The 25,145-nt window shown below is 36.8% G+C and overlaps 1 protein-coding gene across 1 annotated transcript in view; it reads left to right on the top strand.

Moving 5' to 3' along the window:
- Window positions 1-16,720, top strand: part of LOC136998797 (glutamate receptor ionotropic, kainate 2-like) — a 55,586-nt gene extending 38,866 nt beyond the window's left edge. The window contains exons 4-9 of the mRNA XM_067351995.1: window positions 1,351-1,548; window positions 11,263-11,491; window positions 11,907-12,071; window positions 12,603-12,703; window positions 13,732-14,034; window positions 15,275-16,720. Coding sequence (XP_067208096.1) covers window positions 1,351-1,548; window positions 11,263-11,491; window positions 11,907-12,071; window positions 12,603-12,703; window positions 13,732-14,034; window positions 15,275-15,358 — 1,080 coding nt within the window. The 3' untranslated portion in view covers window positions 15,359-16,720. The remainder of the gene's footprint in view (window positions 1-1,350; window positions 1,549-11,262; window positions 11,492-11,906; window positions 12,072-12,602; window positions 12,704-13,731; window positions 14,035-15,274) is intronic.
- Window positions 16,721-25,145: the final 8,425 nt, after the last annotated feature.

Genomic DNA, 25,145 nt, shown 5'->3' with positions numbered 1-25,145 from the left:
TTTAATGTGCTTTAATTTGCTTTATTTTAATTTTAAATATTTCTATTAAAATAAAGATTATTTAATATTTTAATATTTTCTTCTGTTTGAATATTGTTATTAAAACGCACTTTGACAGTTATTTGTCTGTGTGCAAAATAATGTCGGCATTTTTAATAATATAAAATATATTGAGTGAAGGCAAAAGTTATGTTAAGTTTAATGGTAGAAAAATGAATTAAGTAATTTTAATAAACTGGACACACTACACTCAAAAAAATATTTCGCTGATGTAGTTATATTTCTAGATATCGCAACAAGAATGTATCGCTATTTTTCGTATCTGTGAAAACATTGTTTGTCACATATAGAATTTATAGCAGTAATGTTCTAGCAATAGCTTCTGAAAAATTTAGGTACCATTGCTAAATGTTATTCATTGCATGATCTAACACGTGATTGATCTTATATAGATAGGCGCTTTAGAGAAACTTTCTTTTTAAAGTTCACAAACAATACAGATATATATTCTGTTTCTGTCATCTAAACTGATTAAGTAATTACATATGCAATATCACAACAGTTGCTAATCATTTATCTGTTTTAGTTAATTTTTTACACCTAGAAAATTTTAGCTATTATTGCAAGATCATTTTTTTGAGTGTAGCGCGCACTATACGCGCCATTAATTTTTTTAGTTACAAAGAATTACTTGTTACATATAACTATGTTTAATGGAAATAATATTTTATCGCCATTATTTATATTGTATTATATCATCATTGTCGCAATTTGTAGTACTACACTCAAAAAAATGATCTTGCAATAATAGCTAAAATTTTCTAGGTGTAAAAAATTAACTAAAACAGATAAATGATTAGCAACTGTTGTGATATTGCATATGTAATTACTTAATCAGTTTAGATGACAGAAACAGAATATATATCTGTATTGTTTGTGAACTTTAAAAAGAAAGTTTCTCTAAAGCGCCTATCTATATAAGATCAATCACGTGTTAGATCATGCAATGAATAACATTTAGCAATGGTACCTAAATTTTTCAGAAGCTATTGTTAGAACATTACTGCTATAAATTCTGTATGTGACAAACAATGTTTTCACAGATACGAAAAATAGCGATACATTCTTGTTGCGATATCTAGAAATCTAACTACATCAGCAAAATATTTTTTTGAGTGTATTTAACATAAGTTTTGTTATTCACGTGTAAAAATGTATAAAAATTACTTAAACTTGTGATTAGATTATTACATAAATGTATAGTGTAGAATAATTCGATAATAAATTTTTATCAAATCAAGCATTACTTTTTGTAATATGTTTTTGATAAAGCAATTATTTGTCTTTCAGGCTACGAGCACACGTATCGTGGGCGGCATATGGTGGTTCTTCACTTTGATCATCATCTCGTCGTACACCGCAAATCTAGCAGCTTTCCTCACAGTGGAAAGAATGATCACGCCGATAGAGAACGCCGAAGATCTCGCCAGTCAGACCAATATCGCATACGGAACTCTCGATAGTGGAAGCACCATGATTTTCTTTAGGGTGATTAATGTGTTTTATCATCTATTCTGAATTGATGGAGGCTAGAATTAATACATTTGTGTATAGTATTATTCTGTATACCATTTATATAAAAATTTAATTTATGAATGGTTGCGTAAAATATTTTAGATCTCGAAAATCACTACAATAAATCACTAGTCGTCTTGTTAGTTTTATTAGTATAATAATTTCTTATATGCATTTTTATAATATGCAACATATTATTAACAACAGCATTTTTAATCGGATTCATAAAACCATGTGATTATTTCTGATATAATTCTAAGCTACAAAAAAATGAAACTCTTTCTTTTCTGTAATAAAAAATGTTAAAAAAGTATATTTTTTAAGTGGCGCAAGAGTTATAGCTTGTTCAGCTTGTATGCAGATCGGCCCTATTGTATACTAATATTCCTTTTATCGCAAGTTTGTGTCAAATTTATGGCCCGTTGATATTGAGCAATTATAGCGCGATGTAGTTGCGCGATCGATACAAAGGTAATTATTTTGCAATTATTATGATAATCACTTCTGTTCGCATAAAGATGGGAGAAGAGTTATCACGTTTCGTCTTCCGCGCCAGTTTAAAGAGAAACTTTCTTTAGCAGTTAATTATAAAATAATATTTGCCGATCTATGTGACAACACACGATATTACAATAATGTGTTGTGGGTCCAAAGAACCACAACCAATTATTAATAATAAAATATATATATATTAATAAAATATAAGAAAATATCTATTGCATATCAGATTAAGATATCTAATATTCAGTTTCCGGCTCATGCGAGACATCGGATAAATCGCGCAGCGAAAATTAAAACCTAATTCACTTTTTACGCGACAATGCTGACGAACGATCGAATTTCGTCAGCAAGTTAGATCGTTAAAACTGCAATCAAGTGCAGTTTCACATATATAAAATCGCCGTCGCGAGATCACGACGGCGGGTCTAAAACTATCAGTCACAAGAAACGGACGTATGTCCGTTGGGACCACAAATCTAGAAGAACGCGAATTATAACAATTCGCTAAAAGCGAATAAGAATAACTTGGGGCTCCGTGATACCACATTAAGACAAGGATTCCTGACGGAACCTAGACTAACTAGAAGTAAGGGAATTTGTAATAGAACAAGAAACCAATAAATATATGGGAGACTGTTTTTTATTGAAAAAACGTCAAAGGATTATTCCCGGATTCCCGGCCTAACTCCTCGGCAGATCCCGAACCCGTGCCCTATCACCAAGGGCACAACAAATATCTGGTGGCAGCGGTGGGATCTGCCTCTCCTTTGGGACCAGGAACCCGGAAAGTCCAGAGCCTGAAACAAAAAGAAAAAAATTTTAAGTGAGTGAAAATTAGTCGGCGGACAAGTTTCAATACGGAGATTATTGAAACGAGAAGACCCCGACCAACGCAGCAGTAAGCAGCCGAAAATTGAGTGCAAAATAGTCGGCGGACAAGTTTCAATACGGAGATTATTGAAACGAGAAGACCCCGACCAACGCAACGGTAAGCAGAGTAGCAGCGCAGCAGCAGACTATCCAGAGCCAAGCAGTGCCGAGCGGAGTCAGCGAAATAGGAGCCAGCCGCAGAAAGCAGCCGAGCGACCTACACCTACAGCCTACGATCTACAGCCGGACAGCGAACCGCAGCTAAGGACGAGGCAACATGCGAGCGATCATACTACTACTACTGTAAGTCCGAACCATTATATAAAATATAAAAACGCGTGAATGTACAAAAGCGAAAACGACCCCGGTCCCATACGAAATAGGTCGTGGCTATTAAGCAACCAAGCGCAACACGCAATCCGCACAGCGTTAAACCCGATACGCGTTATCGAAGACGCGACTCGCGACATAAGCGATAACGTACGCCGTACATTACAATACACAAACTCGGACGGTGATACCGACGACGAATTAGATGCAAACATAGAAACTAAACGAGATTACACTTTCGAAGATATCGATTCGAGTTTAATTCCCGCTCTTAACGATACCGTGATAGAAGTAAAAACTAAAAAGACTAGACCTAACATTAGTAAAACACCAAGCCGCGTGTCAGATTACAGCGAGTTTGAGCTAACATCATACGATAGTAGCATATTTGATCCGGACGAAATCCGTGAAAGAAGAAACGAAAAAATGTCTCAAAGAAGGAAGAGTGAGGCAGACATCGAAATAGAAAACGAAATATCCGCGTTAATGGAGCAAAATACAAGAGAAAACGAAGCCAGCGGACTTCGAACGGGAACACGCCCAAAAAATAAAAATCAGATTTCAGCACTAGAAGAAACAATGCACGAAATGCGCGAACAGATCGCGACATTATTTGAGTATCTTCATGCGCATCATCACGAACGAAATCCGCGACAAGAACGCGAAACCGACATTTCATACGGTCGAACTACTGAAGACATACGAAACAGACAATCCACTGACGCACAACGCTACATGACATCAAAAAACGCGATAAATTTAATACCTATTTTTGACGGTACGTCACGAACGAACTTAAAATCATTTCTAAGCGCTTGTACATGTGCAATGAAGTATGTAAAGCCCAAGTTCGCAGACGAGCTACTCGACGTCATAATGTCGACTAAATTGCAAGGCAAAGCATTAATAAATTTTGAGATCAAAGATATCAGATCGTTTGAACAGTTAAAAAACGAACTGGAAAGCTTTTACTACCCTAAGAAAAATCCTGCATCGATTCAAATTGAATTTAATCATTTGAAACAACGACCCGGAGAAAGTGCAGTAGAATATGGGGCACGAGCAGACCATTTAGCGATGCAGCTATACGAATCTCTAACAGACAGTCCAGGAAAGACACCGCAAGATAAACGCACTATATTAGATACAGTTAAACAGCAAGCGCTACAAAACTTTGTGTATGGACTGCGCGAGGATATACGAATGATAATACGCGCGCAACGATATGCAACCCTGCAAGAAGCCATCGAAGGGGCCAAAGCAGAGGAAAAATTAAAGAGACCACGTGATTCCGCGTACAACGCGAATAAAAGTTTTAATAATTCTAAGGCAATTCAATGCCATAAATGCAGCAAGCAAGGACATTACGGTCGCGATTGCCGAACGAGCCGCTACGGTAATCAATTCACTTTGCCTAAACCGAGCGGATCAAGATTTAATACGCTAGATAAACATTGTAATTATTGCAAGAAATCCGGACATAACCGTACCGAATGTTGGATATTAAACGGAAAACCGGAAGATACTAAAAATAAGAAAATAAATGAAGAATCAAACACGCGAAATACCATAAATAAAACTAATAAGCATCGCGAGACTGAGGACGACGATGCAGAAAGGAAAACAATTAAAGCAACAGCTAAGACAGTACGAGAGCATAAGGTACTAACAGCTGATGAGATAAATCATGCACACACTGAGCTCGATCTGATTTCACTACCCATGAATGAAGTGATTGACGATAAAATAAATATGTTGATCGACACAGGAGCTACCATGAGTCTAATAAAATTGAATAAATTGAAAGATGAAACCATAATATACGATAAAAAGATAACAATCATGGGCGCAACAGGGCACAAAGCGGATACTATAGGCGTAATGCAAGCAACTATTCCGTTAAAAACAAGAAAAGTTAAACATGAATTGAACGTGATAAAAGACGACTTTCCTATCGAATATGACGGAATCCTCGGAGCCGACTTCCTACAAAAATATCAAGCATCTTGGGACTATACTACCAAAAAACTACGCATCGATAAAAATTTATTTACGCTTTTCCCATGCAAAAAGTTTACTTTAGAAGCTAGAAGCGAAACTATTATAACAGCCATAACTAAAGAAAACACAGCAGGAATAATCCAAGCAGTGGAAACTAGACCAGGAATATTTATCGGAAATTGCCTAGTCGAGCCAAAAAATAATAGTTGCCCGATTAGCATAATAAATACTACCGAAACTAAAATAGAAATGCAAGCTCCAGTAGTAGAAATTGAAGAAGTAATGACAGAAGAAAATGCCGAGATATTAATAGCTCAGACGTACATACCGAAGGAAATTCCCTTGTCACGCATGCAACGAATTAAAGAGGCGCTTCGTCTCGATCACTTAAATAACGAAGAGCGAAAAACTCTACTTAAAATCTGCGAAGATTTCGATGATGTATTCCATTTGGACGGAGAACCCCTGACCTGCACCGAGGCACTGCAACACGAGATCGTAACTCGAGCCGGTACGGCACCCGCGAATACGCGACCGTATAGATTACCGGAGAAGCATAAGGCCGAAGTAAATAGACAGGTACAGGAAATGTTAAGAAACGATATCGTACGTCCAAGCTCGAGTCAATGGAACGCACCACTTTTGGTGGTACCGAAAAAAACAGACGCTTCGGGAAAACCTAAAATGAGAGTCGTGGTCGATTTCCGAAAATTAAACGACCTAACAGTCGGAGACTCTTTTCCACTGCCAAATATAACAGATATTTTGGACCAACTAGGAAATTCGAAATATTTTACAACGTTAGATCTGGCATCGGGCTATCATCAAATACCCATGGCAGACAGAGATAAGCAAAAAACGGCTTTTTCAACGCCCTATGGGCATTATGAATTTAATCGAATGCCGTTCGGACTAAAGAATGCCCCGGCAACGTTTCAAAGATTAATGAATACTATTCTGGCGGGCATACAAGGAATACGGTGTCTGGTCTATTTAGACGACATCGTGATATACGGCGCTAGTTTAGAAGACCACAACCGGCGACTATTAGAAGTATTACAAAAAATACGCGACAATAATCTGAAATTACAGCCGGACAAGTGTGAATTTCTTAGAAAAGAAGTGGCATATTTAGGACACATAATTACCGAACATGGAATTATGCCTGACCCTGGAAAAATCCAGGCAGTAAAGAATTTTCCTACGCCAAAACGAGTCAAGGATGTGCAATCATTCATAGGACTGGCGGGCTATTATAGACGGTTTATCGAAAATTTTTCGAAAATAGTCAAACCACTCACAAAATTAGTTAAAAAGGGAGTAAAATTCGAGTGGACACAAGAGCAGCAAAAAGCTTTTGACAATCTAAAAGAGAAACTAATTACCGCCCCCGTCTTGCAGTACCCAAATTTCAACGATGAATTTATACTAACTACCGACGCATCGGATTTCGCGATAGGAGGTATCTTGTCACAAGGAATGATAGGACAAGACCGACCAATAGCTTATGCTAGCAGAATTCTTTCTCGTGCAGAACAAAATTATAACACGACGGAAAAAGAATTACTCGCGATTGTGTGGGCGGTCAAACATTTTCGACCGTACCTATACGGGACCAAATTTAAAATTGTCACCGACCATAAACCGCTAATTTGGTTGTTTAACGTGACCGATCCAGGATCTCGTCTAATTAGATGGAGACTGAAATTGGAAGAGTACGACTATGAAATCGTACACAAAGCCGGAAAATACAATACAAATGCTGACGCACTAAGTCGCAACGTCGCTCACGCTATACATATAATCGACAAGGAGAAAGAGAGTGACGAAGAGGAAGAAGAAGGAGATAGCGAAAAAGAGATAAAAAGGTACACGGAGGAAGAGAAACAGCAAATATTATATGAGTATCATGATGCACCGATAGGCGGGCATCAAGGCGTGCAACGCACCATAAATCGAATCCGTTTAACTCACAACTGGAAAGGGTTAACAAAAGACGTAAAACAATACATCGCCAAATGCGAGCATTGCCAAAAGAATAAATTAAAACGGCGAAGTAAAACGCCAATGATTATTACCGATACTCCGGATAGGCCATTCGAAAAATGCGCACTAGATATAGTAGGACCGTTAACCGTAACTCTAACCGGAAACAAATACGTACTAACATTCCAAGATCATTTCACGAAATTGAGCAAGGCAATGCCCATCGAAAATCAGGAAGCTGGTACAGTAGCGAAGGCATTCGTTACAAAAATAATTTTGGAATACGGAGTGCCTGATAAAATTCTCACCGACCAGGGAACGAATTTTATGAGCGAAGTGTTTAAGAGCACTTGCAAACTGTTAAAAATTGAGAAGATTCGTACAAGCGCGTACCACCCGGAAAGTAACGGCGCGCTCGAAAGATCGCACAGGACACTAGCAGAGTACTTGCGACACTACATAAACGGAAATCAGACCGATTGGGACGAATGGCTGCCCTACGCGATGTTTACATACAATACTACACCACATACAGCGACAGGTTATACGCCATTTGAACTGTTGTACGGACACCAGGTTACGCTCCCTACGGCCCTGACATGTCCTCCGAAATTAACGTATACGTATGATGACTACATATCCGAGTTCAAAGAAAGATTGCGTACAGCACACCAGGTAGCGAAAGCGAACATGCAAGAGGAGAAAGCAAAGTCAAAAGAATGCTACGACAAAAAGGCTAATATAAGCACGTTTAGAGCAGGCGACAAGGTATTATTATACGACGAAACACTAAGACGAGGACGCTCGAAAAAACTTGACGCGTTATGGACAGGACCTTACATAGTAATTGAGAAAAAATCAAGCGTTAACTACATCATAAAAAAGGGGCGAAAAACAATGCTGGTGCATGCAAACCGCATTAAGCATTTTATCGAAAACTAAATCACACTTACCGCATTATGGAGAATCGGGATATTCCTCGTTCTCACTGTCCTCTGCCGTGAGCCAACTCACCCTGTTAAGGGCACAAGTCACTTCTGCGATCAAAAGCATCATACGACGCCACTCCGAATATCTCATACGACGACGACGACGACGACCATCAGATCGCCTAAATTGTAACAAGACGGCCCGGCGTAATCCCGCCAAAAGCTCATCACACAAGATCGCCCTTTGTCCACGAATAACTGATCGTTCTGCAGAACTCCTGATAAACACAGGAGTTACTTCCTCCAATAATTCTGCAGTAGAAAAACGCCTCCGTATAACCACTCGTTCACCGGTGGTATACCGCACAATAACGGATAAATTCTCAAAAGAAGGATCCATTATTAAGCACGATCTAACAAGAACTGACACACAGTAGCACTCGCGAGAATCACAAGACCCTTTCAAAGGACAAAATGCAGAACACGCACATATAAAAAATTATCGTAACACCCTACACTATTGATATAATATAACACGTAGCATAAAACTTCCAGGTACGCTATACTAGAGGATAAACTAATCAAGGTGAGAACTGAAACAATATCCCCAGTCAAGATAGAGTACTTCTCACAAGAACCAGGGCTATATTATGAACAAATAGGAGAACTAAATCTCATCGAAACAAAATGGAAACTAGTAATAAAATTAGATATTACGGCAATAAATATAAGATTTAAACGTATTAAGGAAAAAATACAAGATACGGATGAAATTTGTAATGAAATTAATAATAAATCCACTAAACAACCATGCCGAAACATGAAGTTAATAATCGAAAAGAACATTAATCAATTGACGGAATCGATAAAACAAATATATAAATACCATTTATAAAAAACCTTCCGACAAACGACGCGGATTAATAAACGGGATAGGTAGTATCGCTAAAACTCTATTTGGAACCATGGACGCAGATGACGAGAAAAATATTAAGGAACAATTACACTTGATAAAAAATAACGAACAAATAACACAACACGCCGCAAAAACGCAAATAAAAATATTAAACACAACGCTTACACACATAAATAAGCTAGAAGATACACTAGAACATAATAACGAATTATTAAAAAACGCTACAAAAAATATTTACAATCGAATCTCAGATGAAATTAAACGAGAAGATATATTAGAACACTTTCTAATAATAAATGCAATTCTAACTGATCTGCAGAGAGACATTCAAGATATTATGGATTTTCTGACACAAATACAAAACGGAATATTAAATCCAAAAATAACACCAATAGAAAAAATAATTTCTGAATTAAAAGAAGCGACGCCTCATTTGCCTCAAGGAACACAATTTCCCTTTGGACTCAAAATAGAAGAATGGAATACCATCAAAAAATTAATTACCACAAGCGCATACTATGACAATACAAATATTTATACTATACTACAATTCCCTTTGATAACATTTCCTAAATACAAAATAATAAAAATAATTCCTTTACCTATACATGACCATGACAATATTTTCGTTTTCACTGAAGTAAATCAACATATAATCGCGATACGTACAGACGGACCGACATACATGACTATAACAAAAGAAAACTTAAATAAATGTATCAATGTACACAATACATATTTATGCGAACCTTATAGTCCTTTATTGTTATATTGTAATTTATATTTATTTTTTTTTTTTTTTTTTTTTTTTTTTTATATTGTAAACACAAATTCTCTTTGCGAAATACAAACGTACTCACATATAACAAAAAATGCGGATAAATGCGATAAGCGTTAAATTAAGAGTAATCAAACTTTATGGATAGCATTAAAAACACCAAATACATGGTTGTACTCTACACTTAAGGAACAACAAATATATATACATTGTAAAAATAATTAAGAAACTGTTGTAGTAATTAAGCGAACAGGAAAAATAACGTTAAAAGAAAACTGTAAGGTAATTGCAACAGATATGACAATAAAAACAAAAAACGTTGAGCAAATCACGAATATACAAACTTATTTACCAAATTTTAATTTAACATTTAGCAAAGATCAGAATACACAAAATAAGAAAAGTCCATTGCAAGGACTAAAATTTAAAAAAATTATACAAGATCCGAAAGAATTAATGGACCTCAGTAATAAACTTGAGGAAATAAATAAAGATGTTAACGACAATCTAAAAAATCCATTCGCAGAACAAGCATTTGTCTATCCTATGACAACAAGTAGCATAGCTGTTGTAATTGCCATAATACTTGCCATTATATTAGGAATAAAACTATGGAAAGAACGAAGTCCATTTTAGAATAAATAAATGGAGGTTACGAAAAGGGTTACGAAAACTCGTATCTCCTCGTTTTCTTTTCTCAACGGGAGGAGGATGTTGTGGGTCCAAAGAACCACAACCAATTATTAATAATAAAATATATATATATTAATAAAATATAAGAAAATATCTATTGCATATCAGATTAAGATATCTAATATTCAGTTTCCGGCTCATGCGAGACATCGGATAAATCGCGCAGCGAAAATTAAAACCTAATTCACTTTTTACGCGACAATGCTGACGAACGATCGAATTTCGTCAGCAAGTTAGATCGTTAAAACTGCAATCAAGTGCAGTTTCACATATATAAAATCGCCGTCGCGAGATTACGACGGCGGGTCTAAAACTATCAGTCACAAGAAACGGACGTATGTCCGTTGGGACCACAAATCTAGAAGAACGCGAATTATAACAATTCGCTAAAAGCGAATAAGAATAACTTGGGGCTCCGTGATACCACATTAAGACAAGGATTCCTGACGGAACCTAGACTAACTAGAAGTAAGGGAATTTGTAATAGAACAAGAAACCAATAAATATATGGGAGACTGTTTTTTATTGAAAAAACGTCAAAGGATTATTCCCGGATTCCCGGCCTAACTCCTCGGCAGATCCCGAACCCGTGCCCTATCACCAAGGGCACAACAAATGTTACAATGACAAATATTATAATGAATGCACAATCTGTGTTTGTACATTTAAAATTCTACCTTAAGGATTCACGATTGATCGAAACGTACAAGAAAATGTGGCGTTTCATGGAGAACAAGAAGCCTTCGGTATTTGTTCCGACTTACGAGGAGGGTATTCAGCGAGTTCTTCAAGACGACTACGCCTTTTTAATGGAATCGACCATGCTGGATTATATCGTCCAGAGAGACTGCAACCTCACGCAAATCGGCGGTCTTTTGGACACCAAGGGATATGGAATTGCCACGCCCATGGGTGAGTAAGCGATCAGTTTTCGATCATTCGGCATTTATTTTTATCCCGAAAATTTTTATCCCTATCTTTTATATTGCAATCTATAAGCCTATTAATCGATATTGATATTTTTTTTTAATCCTGTTATTTTTAGCGAGCCGTTTATAATCGACAACTTGTTCCAAAAAAGTTTTCAATCTAATTCGCTATTTGCCAATTTATTTTTATTTTCAGATATAAAGAGAAAAAGGTCTGCTATTTTCAATATTTATACCATGTGTTTAAACAGTTTTAAAAATAATTTGTTTATATTTGATGTTAAATAATACACGAATAAAGCGAATAGCGTAATTTTAGTTCCCAGTAGACAAATCTTATAAATTACTCACTACGTTTATCGCGCAATGGCGTTCACGTCTCCCGAAAAATTCCGCAGGCTCGCCATGGAGGGACAAAATATCTCTGGCAATTCTGGAATTGCAAGAGAAGGGTGAAATTCAGATGTTGTATGACAAATGGTGGAAGAGTCCCGGGGATACTTGCATGAAGACGGAAAAGGGAAAGGAGAGCAAAGCCAACGCTCTAGGCGTCGACAACATAGGTGAGCGCTTCTCCCCCAGAATAGTACATAAGGTCTAAATTATACGCGCCATGAGTTCCGTCGTAAAGTCATAACTTAAAGACGCCTTGTTATCGTCGCGAGCATCTTTTATTATCGTCATTACCTTATTATTCTCGCAAAAATGCCCGTTGGGCATAAATTTTTCTGCAAAAAGCACCGCGCGCTCTTCGATCAATTATTCCATTAACTTTGCCCAACTTTTCCAATAACTGCAAATTTAATTGCGCATTTTTTAGAGACATTTTGCAGTTGACTATTGGAAGGTTTGAGTATAAAAAGCTCGTTTTAATCAATCCTAAAAATTCTATCAGTTACAAATTAATATTTAGATTACAGCTGTAAATTCTTTACTGCGAAATCTTTAAATCAGCATTTTGCCTCGTTCATTTTTGCACAATTGTTCAAGTTACGATTTATATAAATATAAATTAACGGACTTTTATTTCTGCACCGGTATTAAATATATCTCACGCGTTTGCCTAAGAATTTGTATGCTTTATTCCTTTTCAGGAGGAGTCTTCGTGGTCTTACTTTGCGGTTTGGCGTTTGCCGTGCTCATAGCGATTTTCGAGTTCTGCTACAATTCAAGGAGAAATGCATCGGCAGAACGGGTGAGTGCATCGACCTCAAAAACTAGCTCTGAAATATATTTCAATAAATCGTCGGTACATTCACATTGCACGATTCCATTCGCCGGCATCGGAATTTAAATTCGCGACTTTCTGAGTTCAACTTTCAAGCTACTCTTATTGAAAAGAATAAGAAGCTTTCCTAAGTAACATTTTCTTAAATTATCGCAGGTGGCTTAAAAATCATGACAACTATTCTGTACATCGTAGCGAAAGAGAAAGCGAAAAGATTGTGTTTTAATTTCCGAAAATACATCTATTCAGGCAGATGATCGATTTGCTAGCCGGACACGATTTAAAGATACGCATGATCATAGATATAAGCATTGCATGACATTCTCTGAATTTTGTTTCATTGCTATACTACGGATTTCGTCGTATCAGCATGAGCTCATCGTCCATTGAAGCATGCCGCTTGACTGTAAGCATCTCAAATCCGATTGCGAACAAAGATCCGTTCCGCCAACGAAGAAACTTTTTACGAATTTGCCTGCTTCAGCAGAACTTCACAATTTCTTTATAATAATTATTTTTATATTACATGCTCTGCAAATCAATGCTGCTAATAATTTTTTTGTATGCCATATATAATACACAAGATGTCTCAGTACTAACAGAAAGTAGAGTTTCGAGTTAATTCTCCTTTTAATGAAAATTTCGAAAAAAATCAATGAAACCATGATTCTTAAAATAATAAATTAATTTGAGGCAAATTTAACGTTTTAAGAATTGGATCTCAATTTAAAGTAAAATCTAGTGAAAGCAAATTAGATGGCAATGAACATCTCGTTACTTATTTTCTATTTTTTTTTTCATGTTTCTTTAATAACTTATTGTTCAATAATTTCAAAAATTTTATGAAAGATAACATCATATTTGTGCATTTCTTGCTTTAATATCATGTACATACATCATGATAGATCTTAATGTGTTTTCTTTTCTAATTTTATTCTTTTCAATAACAACGTCAATATATACGAATATTATATTATTATGCGTTGCCGATATAGCAAAGGCCTCCGATTCCTCCGACGCCCACCTCCGGCTCTCTGCAGGGAATTTCCCAGGCCGTGCAACAACAGCAGCAGCAACAGCAACAACAGTGCCAGCATCAACATCAGCATCAACAGCAGCAACAGTCGAATCAACAGCAAGAGTCACTCTGCTCGGAGATGGCACGCGAATTATGCCGTGCCTTACGCTGCCACGCATCGTCTCGACGACGACGTACCTGCGATAAATGCTCTACGCACGTGATCGGCTACCCGCCGGATAATCCCACTGCTACCCCCATAAACGGGATGAGGTCCCAGGTAAAAGTTCCCTTCTCGCTCGTTAATCAAGTCGAGTCATTCTATATATAAGTCAGTTTAATCAATCAAATCGCCTCTTTTCTCTGCAAACTTCTTTAATAAAACATAAGAAAAATAATTTACTTTTTTATTCAATGAATAGAAAACTTATACATATATGTTTTTTATATATAAATTAGAGCATAATATTTAATGTTATAATATACATTTTGATTCACTTTTATGCCTTAGTATCTTATATTATAATATTTGGTAAGTCTAGAGCTTTATTGTAATGCATTGAAATCTCATACTTTAAAGAAAGAAACAGTTTGGAATGTCAAAATGCATTTTATTCATTTTTATGCTTTAGAATGTTATATAAAATATAGATATATTGTTACTTAAATATTAAATGCATTTATTTTTAATATTAGATCTGTAAACCATTTATTCAAAATAAATGTATAAAAATTTTCCGAATGCGTAAATTCTATCATACAAAACTTGTGGCTGTATTTATCCGAAATCGACTTCATCGCATTACGTCATAATTTCACTCGGAGAAATTTCCCTCCCTCCGGCATATCGTTATTCTGTTACATTTTATATTCACCGAGTTTTCATACTTCCATGTTCATTAAACTCATAATTACATTCAAATGTTCTTTAATTAACAGTGTATTCGGTGAGTGGATTTATTTCCCGTTAGGACAGACACGAAATTTATTATCTCTTCATTCTTCCCTAGCGTATAATTCAATATTACGAAGTAGAAATTTTATCGGCGAGCAATTAAAGGATTAACAAAATTTCATTGAATTTTGTTAACAGCGTTTCGTTAGCCGCACTGCTTTAGCGATTAATGCGATTAGTTACGGTAATTGCTGTTGAAATACTGGCCTTTCGATTATAGAGTTACAGAACCGGCAACAAGTTTCAAAAACATTAATAAATGGTTTATTATGAATTAAATTAAATATGTCAAATAAATTAAATAAGCTAAATAAAGTTCAATTAAGTTATGTATAATAATAAGATAATACTCACATGATTAAATATTAATTTAATTATTATTTAATGTTAAATAGAGTGGTATTTATATCTCAAAACATTATATAATTAGGAAGGACAAAAATATACTGATGATATTATGATATTATGTTAAAATTTTTGATTTTTCAATCGGTTATTTATTTTTATAATTTTTGAAAGATATAATGCCGCAGTACGCTAATTATTATTGTTTCAAACTTTACAGAGAAGCAGCCTGGCCGTAGTCGAACTGCCTCCACACATCCACATGCATCATCACGCACCGCCGCACGATTATGACGGCAATTAGAAGAATATTTCCAGCAAGGCAAATCATGACATTAGTTGTAACCCAAGAATAAGTACAAAGCGTATCACGCGTCATGAAAAGCAGTTATAATCGATTCGTTGATAGACAATGTCGAATGCATCGCCATTCACTTAGAAAAGTTTGCACAATATTAATAAACGTTAAAACGTTTTGTCGTCGATATGCGCGAAAAGAGCTTAAAACACATTTGTAAATCCATATGCGCTGCTTTTTCGCACTTTTGATAATCTCGGCGAAATCGACGCGACATTGGTCGATAAAGCGATATAATGGCAGCTCTGAAATGATTTTTCTCGACCGCAAATTTTGTACGATTAATCAATCAAATTCATCAATTAATCAAAACAGTTATAATTATTCTTAGGTAGAATGCCGCTTTATTAAAATATGTCGCGATACCACGATCCAACATCACCAGGATACTGAAAAAATCTTAAATTAAAAAATTGCAGCGAATCCATGTACATATATTAATTTCCGATCGTGCCGAAGGAAATTTCCTTCGACGTGATTTGAGCAAGATCGATGTTATAACGGCGACTTAAATACTTTAAAAGCACTTAACGCTGTTTCTCAACAAGTTTTAACACCAAATTGAATATTTTGCGTAAATGGACTGTAAATTGATTTATTTCCAAAATCATTTTTTCATCGAAATTAATATCACTATAAATGCAAGTGCAATTTATTAAAAAAATTTATAGAGTACAAGACAAACGTGTGTGAAAATTATTCATTCTCTATTCCTCTTTTTAAAAATTGTAAAAATTTGGTGAAATAATTTTCCCTGAAGATTTTATCTTTACAGTCCTTATTTATGTCAAGTTTTCAATTTTTGCGGAACGATCGCTTCGAGATAGCGATTATGGCACTAGACCCAATTTTATTTCAACTGATACGATATCAGTTCAATTAAGAGAGTAGTACGCTGAACCTACAGATAGACGATGAACAATCCTTCCGTCCTACATCCAGAGAACTGAACCATCTAATGTAATCTACCGATGCCGATCACCGATATCCTCGCCATCGAGCACGTTCACACTACTCTCACACGAGATCCAAAAGCGTTCCATGCACAGAACAATATTTGAGTATACGCCCTAAATGAGTTCTCTGTCTACGAGGCTGCTTAAAATGTAAGGTGTGTACTTGCAAAGTCTGTAAATATTGCCGCAAAAAAAAGTCAGCAATGAAGTTCGTATCGGGAGTATTTTATGCAAAAGTGGACGAGTGAGAAATTGTTAGCGCTAATCGAGTACAATTTAGATGTTTGGTGTAATGTAATGTGTGTTGTAATATGCTGATAGTCGGCGAATAAATGTAAGATGAGAGAACAGACATCATTGTTTTCCTGCTAAATCTCTACATCAGTTATTAATTGGAAATTTATAATTTAAAAAATAATGAAAATTAGAAGAAAATAACGTCATATTAATTCTATTTTTAAATAAATTCTAATAGAAACATTCTAATAAAAAATATATTTTGTAAATATGTATATACAATATATATATTATTTAACTAAATATAAAATAACAATTATTTAAAGATTTTTGGTTTTTTTGATTTGGTTTTTATATTTAAAATTAAATTATATTTTTATAAGTAATATTTAAATTAAATGCATAACTACTTAATATAATTATCAATTTTTATGATAGTCTGCACAGTTTAGTGTCATAAAAAAAATCTTCGTAAAAAAATACGTCTGCTTTGATATCGACTTGTATTACTTGCTTATATTACTCGGTAAGTATCATTAAATTTTAGCGCGGTAATTAAACAAATCCACAGCTCCACGCCTTTCTGTTTGGGCTGATCTTAATTATATTAAAATACTCTCAAAGTATTCTGAAATAATTCATATGTCTTGTTTAAAATTGCTAGAAATAATTAAAATTAAAAAATTAAAAAAAAGAACGACAGGAATAAATTGCAAGCTCTTAAATCTTCTTATATCGCTGAAAAGTAGCGTTTCAGATGAGTCTTAGGGTACAAAATGCAGGAACTACTCTGAATTGCGTTTTTTTTTATATAACATCATTTATTAAGGGATAAAATAAATGACAAATAACATATCACTTATATTAAACTATAATATTTCTTAATGTTCATTATTCGTTATGATATAAAAGAAATCACATCACATACGACCCCCCAGCTTTGCCGCGTGCACAGCGACATACGCTCGAATCTTCGCGTTCAATATACGACAAAACCGACAACCTGCGTTTATCGCTAAGAACGCGCATACAGTGGGAACTGAAATTTCACGGAATTCTCAACTGGACCTCGAGGGGTCGCGAGAACTCGCGTCGGTCTATGATAAGATTAGGCTACGACCGCGACGCTTAATCAAATCAAGATGACCGAGATGTTACGGCGAGCTTCGCCAGAGAGAAATTTTTTCTGATCGAAATTGTTCCCACAATCTCTTCCTCGTCGATGAAATCAATGGATTTGTTATATCGAGGAACATTCCTTAATCACGACATCACTATTTCGGAGATTAAATAACAAGCACAAGAAAAAGTTTCTTCTCTTATCAATGCTTTCAAACGCCAGTCGTCTCCGAAATATCGATGCGTGATTAAAAAATATCTTCAACGACAGTAATCCGCTTAATCGTTAGGGGGGCCTGGTCAAATCACTTGTAATTATCACACAATCATTCCTGATACGGTGGCATGTACTATTTTAATATGCTTTTTGTGACTTTCGGAGGTGGACTCTCGGCTGTGCACAATCTGTGCATTTTTCTTTTCTCTCTCTCTCTCTCTCTCTCTCATCCTCTCTCTCTCTCTCTCTCTCTCTCTCTCTCTCTCTCTCTCTCTCTCTCTCTCTCTTTCTCTTACACTCTTTCTCGCTCTGTCACACACACTTATTTTTTTCTGTTGAGAGCTTGAATTCGCTCAAGACGGTTGGACGACGAGTTTACAGCTGATTCAATATCTATATACACATATATTTTCCTTTTTCTTTATTTCTTAAAAATTCTCTCCGCCGCACGCGCACCTTCTCGCTCCGCTCTCTATCAATTTTCTCTTTTTCTCTGTGGTCGTCCACCTCCAGGATTCTCACTATATACCTTACCGAAGCGTCAACTCGACTCAAAATTTCGACACGCCCTACCTCGCTTGTTCAAGAAGCAGAGAGAAACAGAGGCAAGAACGAGACGCACAATCAGACAATGGAACGCGACTGAGGAATCCTTGTGCTTTTCTAATCTACACGAATAATATCAGGAGTACAAATTAGTTCGGTCCGTTTTTCAAAAGATAGCTCTGGCTGTTGTGAATGGTTCATAGTGACAGCAGATTTTGGCGGTTTCAGAGAGGTTAGACATCTGCTAATAATATTCAGTTTATATCGCTTTGAGTTTCATACAAAAACCTTGATTTTTACTGTGTTCGAAATGTCGAATTTTGTGCTAACCAAGCAGCATTTGCGGGAGGTTTTAATTTTCTGCTTTAATTGGAAGAAAAGTGCAGCTGAAGCCCATCGAATGCTTGTCGAAGTTTATGGTGACACTGCTCCAACTGATAAATCATGTAGGGAATGGTTTCGACGTTTCAAGGATGGAGATTTCAGCGTTGAAGACAAGCCTCGCTCTGGACAGCCAAAAAAATTCGAAGACAAAGAATTAGAGGCATTACTCGAAGAAGATCAGAGTCAAACGCAAGAGGAGCTTGCAGGATCATTGGGAGTAACTCAACAAGCCGTTTCTGTACGATTGAGAGCCATGGGAATGATACAAAAACTAGGAAATTGGGTGCCTTATGAACTCAAACCGAGAGACGTTGAAAGGCGATTTTTCACTTGCAAGCTGCTGATTCAAAGGCAACAAAGAAAAGATTTTTTGCATCGGATTGTGACTGGAAATGAGAAGTGGATATTCTACGACAACCCCAAGAGGAAAAAATACTACGCTAAGCCCGGTCAATCGTTGCCATCGACCTCAACATCAACACCAAAGCCGAACATTCATGGTTCGAAGATCATGCTCTGTATCTGGTGGGACCAAAAGGGTGTTGTTTACTATGAGCTGCTGAAACCTGGCGATTCCATTACGGGCGATCGGTATCGGCTTCAATTGGTTCGTTTGAGCCGTGCATTGCGAGAAAAACGGCCGGAATACGAGCAAAGACATGATAAAGTTATTCTTCTTCATGACAACGCTCGGCCTCATGTCGCAAAAGTCGTAAAAAAATATTTGGAAACGCTCAAATGGGATGTTTTACCGCACCCGCCGTATTCTCCGGACATTGCTCCTTCTGATTACTGGTTGTTCCAAAAGATGCAGCACGATTTGGCAGGTCACCGGTTCACTTCTTTCGCAGAAATCGAAAATTGACTCCAAACTTGGATCGCCTCCAAAGACGAGTCATTTTTTCGAGATGGAATTCGAAAATTGGTTGAGAGATGGGAAAAAGTAGTAGCCAGCGATGGACAATACTTTAATTAATCTGTTCATTCATTTTGTTTTGAAATAAATGCATTTTTGAACACAAAAAAACGGACCGAACTAATTTGTACTCCTGATACAAACATTTAAAATGCATTTGAAAGACTTTTTGAACTTTCAGATGTTTAAAAGGCACCGTAAAGGTGTGAGTGGGCCTTTTAAGTATCTTTGGACCTTGCGGCGATTTTGTGCAAAAATTAGATCAGCACTCGGTGTCTGATTGTACTCTTGTCTACAGGAGAGCGTTCACTTGAACGCTGCACACGATTTCATTGCTCCTGCGCTAAAATCTCGGGGTTTTTCAGTTCTATCTTTTCAGTTCTTTCTTTCTCTTTCTCTCTGTCTCTCCCTCTATCTCATTCTTCTATCCGTGCCTCTCTCCTTAGAATTATCGCAAAATTATGATTTGCCTCAAAATGTGTGACTCGCCGCAGCAGCATTCGCACGCAGCTTCGACGAAGTTCTCATATTTAAGATAAAAAAAAAAAGGTCAATGACGCGAAAGATATGGAGTAAGATGTTAAAAACGTTCCCTCGTTACAACGATAACTCTCTTTCTGTTTACAGATCGCGTATTCCTCCTTTCTCCGTTTGTCTCTCCTTCTCGCTTATTTTCCCTTTCTCGCGATTACTATATTATGAGATCAATCCGCGTACACAGCTATCGCGAACAAAGTTGAAAGTGAAAAAATAACTAAAAAGATATAATCAAGGCTTACAAACAACAGACTTGTTCAACAGACAAGATATAGGATAGACAAAGAGTCAAAGAGAAGGAAATAAAAAGAGATTTTAAAAGAAGGAAAAAGAAAAAAAAAGAGAAATAAATTTAGAAAAAGCAGAAAAAAACTGAATTCTATTTCCCAAGATCCACGTCGCGTCTCGTTTGGAGTACGATAAATAAATAAAATTTTGTATAAAATTTAGTTTTATGTGTATCATTGCTTTTATAAAATATGAAAAGCTGAAGTAGGTCTCGATATTGATGTAATTTTCGGCGAAGATATCGATTCTTGCGAAAACGATATCTTTCTCATTGATTACAAATTTTGAAAACACATATCGAAACCTGTATCAATACATACATTTACCCATTGCGAAGTAAAAAAGATCGGAATTGCATAAAATAATTATGAATGCCGGATGATATTGTGACTTATAAAATAAATGCAGGAAAAATTTTGTTCTCTCTACAAATATTCTAACGCGATCAAATAAAACATCTTAAGATAAATCAAATAAAATACGTATGTGCGATAATATTTAAAACATATCGAAATCTGTGTTATAGAAGAATATTCTTTTTCTGGTTGTGTTTCATTTAAATTAATTTATATATTCATATATAAACTTTGAGTGATTTCAAAATGTTTCTTTTATATCTCTGATTGTAACTGTGAAGTCTCGCGTCGTGATCCTAATTAGAAAATAATCTTTGAAAATTCAATGATCACGATGTTGCATTTCTTTCGACGATTCTCTATTAATAACTCGACAGATGATATATCAAAAGTACGAAAAAGAGAAGAGAGAAAAAGATGCATAGATAAAGAAAAGAAAATGGAAAAAAGAGAAAGAGAAGTAGAGCTCGAAGCGAAATAATTAAAAAAAAAAGGGAGAGAAAAAAAATTGAAAATACTGTCGTTAGCGCGACAAACTGCGAGCGTTTGCCGCATCGGGTCACAAAATCGCTTTTTCCTCGCCATCCTGTTCTCTCGTGAACAATGGCAAGGGCACGATACACAAAATAAAGTGAGGAAAAGTTCGATCGCCAAAAAGTTTTGGTTCCGCCGACTCGGCTATTCCGCTTTGGCGAGACGAGCTCTAAGCGATGATCGTAAAAGACGCGTTTTTTTTGTATTTTAAACTCCCGGAGTGATATGTAGAGATGTTGTTGAAGGAAAAAAAAGACGCGTCACTCTGTTGGTCGAAAGGACTCGCTGTTACTATCCATTGGTTCCGCATTGTTCGAACGATCCGCGTACACATGTGTGCGTATAGGCTGCATACATTGTACTCTGGAACGCGATTTTACAACGCCAGAATAAATCTGCCTGCGAGATGTCATAAGAACTGTCATTCAGCTTTGCTTCTGACAGGCAAAGAGATAAATAGGATCGGAACCGGCGTAATCTCGGCAAACCTATGTTTTGACATTGTAGAGGCGAATCTAATTTTGATGATATTTCTTCCGGACGATTAATTCAAGAAAGGGAAGCGTGGGATTAATTGAAAAATGAAAGGAAAAGTTTTCGTAAAATAATGCAAGCGGCACATTTCTAAAATTTCGCTTGGAAGTCTATTATTTTGTAAAAAGGACTACTTGATATAGCGTTATATTAAAAATTATATATTTTATGCGTATATATATAAAATATATATTAAATTCTGTATTTACATATAATATATATATATATATGTGTGTTAAATTTGGTATTCATATCGAATAAAACTTATATTTCTGTGCCTACTCAAAACTCGAAATGCCGTAACTCACCGAAATTACACGAGTTTCAATTTCTGGCGTGTCTTTTTGCTCACTGTGCGTCGATTTGTGGCCGACAGTTCGCCAAATTAAGACCGCGGGATTGTCGGAGAACGAATGTCGTGTTCCAAAGTACCGATATTTTGTCGCCGGACACACATTGAATAAATCAATGATTTGTATACGCACACAAACGTACACATAACGCAAACGCGCTTACACACACGCGCGCGCGCGCGCGCACACACACACACATACACAATTATATAATAAGGAGACACCATAATTACAAACGCTACACGTAGAATCATCAAACTTCCGGTTAAGGACGCATATTATACGCGCAACGCCATGCACACAGTCTCTCTCGCTCTCCTCTGTCTTTCTCTCCCTCCTCCTCTTCTCTTCTCTCCCTCTCACTCTCTTCTCTCTCGCCGAGTTAATCGTATATATTTTTTTATGTGTATGTGTGTTATACATATATATAGATATATGCGATCACAGAACACGTATAATTCGCGTGTAATGGTTGTGCCACGTTCTCCATCTGCTCTGTGTGTGTGTGTGTATATATGTTTGTATGTATGTATGTGTGTTTTTATGTGTATTATGTTTGTGTATGTACCTTACGATCTATTATAAGGATTTGATTTTAAACAGCCTCTCCTCCATCCTACTCGCACGCAACGCTTTGACGCCGAGTGAACGGCGTCCTCGCTGCTGTCGCAACGATCGCAATCAATCGCCGAGAAAAGGAACAGGGTTCCGTCAGTCGTGCGTCGCATCCGCCATCGCTCTATTAAATTCCCCCTCCCCCCACTCTCTCTCTTTTTTTTCTTTCTCTTCCTCTCTATAGTGTTTTATTAGAACGCTACGACGAAGGCATGAAAATTCGTTGATAAGCGCGTGATGCCGCACGAGAGATTTGGTGTTCTCATGGTGGTCGGTCAGTTTTCGCGGTAGCGTTTCGTCGCACACGCACGACTCGGATGATCCCGACTTAAGGCTCTCCAAAGCCACCCTTTTCTCTTCATCAAAAATGTAAGCCATATCGCACAGGGCGCATAAAAACGATTTTTTTCTTTCTTCCTTTGTCTGAGACGACAATCAAATTTCCCTCCTCCAGTAAGCTTGTCGCAAACGCGACACGTTCGCGATGCGGAAGCAGAGATCCACGCCTTTGTCATTCCCATGAATTTTGCAGTGAACCCGTCTCTCTTCCGCATCGCTTCGCGCCGACTTTAACCCCTCCCATTGCCGCGATGAATGTTAATCCAGAAAAGCAATTTATTCGAAACACAGATTAAAGTTTAAATGGCGAAAGGGTTAAAGCGAGTTTGCGACGCTCTCGCGTGTTCCGACGAATGACAGCGGCGCGTCATCCCCGCGGTAAATAAACACAGCCGATAGGCATTGCTTCTCTCAGCGATCGCGTGCGTGTGCCGGAGCGTGCGCATGCTGCACGCGCACGCACGCACGCGACCATGGATCGTCCTACAATCTAAGGTTTGCTCGACACACGCGTAATGACAAATGGTGGATAGATACAATTTTTATGTTAGCTTTCACGTTTTACAATCCGAGTCGAAATTTTATTCCTAATTTCAACCTCTACTTTTACACGTTTTACGGATTCTGGAGGATTTTTATGGGTTTCATTTATATGAGGTCTGTCCGGAAAGTATCCGACCTTGGCTCGTACAGACGAGTTGCAACATCCTTCAAAGTAGTCCCCATTTGACTCAACAAGCCTCTTCCAACGATATTTCCACTTTTCAAAACAACCTTGAAAGCCAGCTTTCAGAATATCCTTAAGCGCATTCGTCGCATTTTTTTTTTGTATGGTGTCAACATCATCAAACCGCTCACCTTTTTAATGGTATTTTCAACTTTTGGAAGAGCCAAAAGTCACATAGAGCTATATCTGGGCTGTATGAACGTTGACGAACCTGTGCAATGTGGTGTTTTGTTAAATATTGTTGAACTAACATGAACTAAATGCGATGAATGTGCTCGTTGCTCAACGCGCTCCGTCATTTTCAGCGATCGAAAGATCGAAAAATGTGACGAACACGATAATGGGGTGTACAAATAAAGGCATGCTGCTTGTATACTAAAGATCACGTGGCCTTAGAACTGGCTAGGGACGCTCGTGAGGCTTCACTCGTTACACTAATGGCGCTTGGGCGCCTTTGCGCGAAGCTAAGTCGGATACTTTGAGACAGACCTCGTATAAAAACATGTATATATCGTATTGTATTTGCTCCTATTTTGTTGCTCAAATAGGCAGTAAACGAACTGTTTCCCATTATGAGGTTTAAAAGAGGAATTTCGGTATGCTCTGTATATCTAAATTTGGATTTCCTAGAATAGAAGTAAGGAGTGATAAGTTTTGTTCTAAGAGATCTTTAACTGTAGTCCAATCGGTACACTTTCTATTAGGGATGCACCGAATAGTGATTTTACCGGATAGCCGGATATAGGATAAACGTATACTCTCGCGACTGGATACCGAATAATCCGTCTGGACACTATTTTTTCGAATAAATTATTAACAACAAGCTACAGAGCCCAAGCTGGATTTTCGTGCTTAATTTATTAATATATTATGACAAATGTTTAGGTCAATCTAGACGTTTCGACCATCTGGTTGTGGTCATCTTCAGTAGTTAGTTATTATAAAATTCGGAACATATTAATAAACAATCGTTACTTATAAAACTAATTCGGATATTACAATCTTCTTATATTCGTTACATTTAAAAATTGTTTAGAGGACAACACATCTTGAAAGTCATGCCTCTTCTAATAAC

This window comes from Linepithema humile, chromosome 3 (genome assembly GCF_040581485.1).
Source record: "Linepithema humile isolate Giens D197 chromosome 3, Lhum_UNIL_v1.0, whole genome shotgun sequence".
Taxonomy (NCBI): Eukaryota; Metazoa; Arthropoda; class Insecta; order Hymenoptera; family Formicidae; genus Linepithema; species Linepithema humile.
This window is presented reverse-complemented; position numbering and strand designations above follow the sequence as displayed.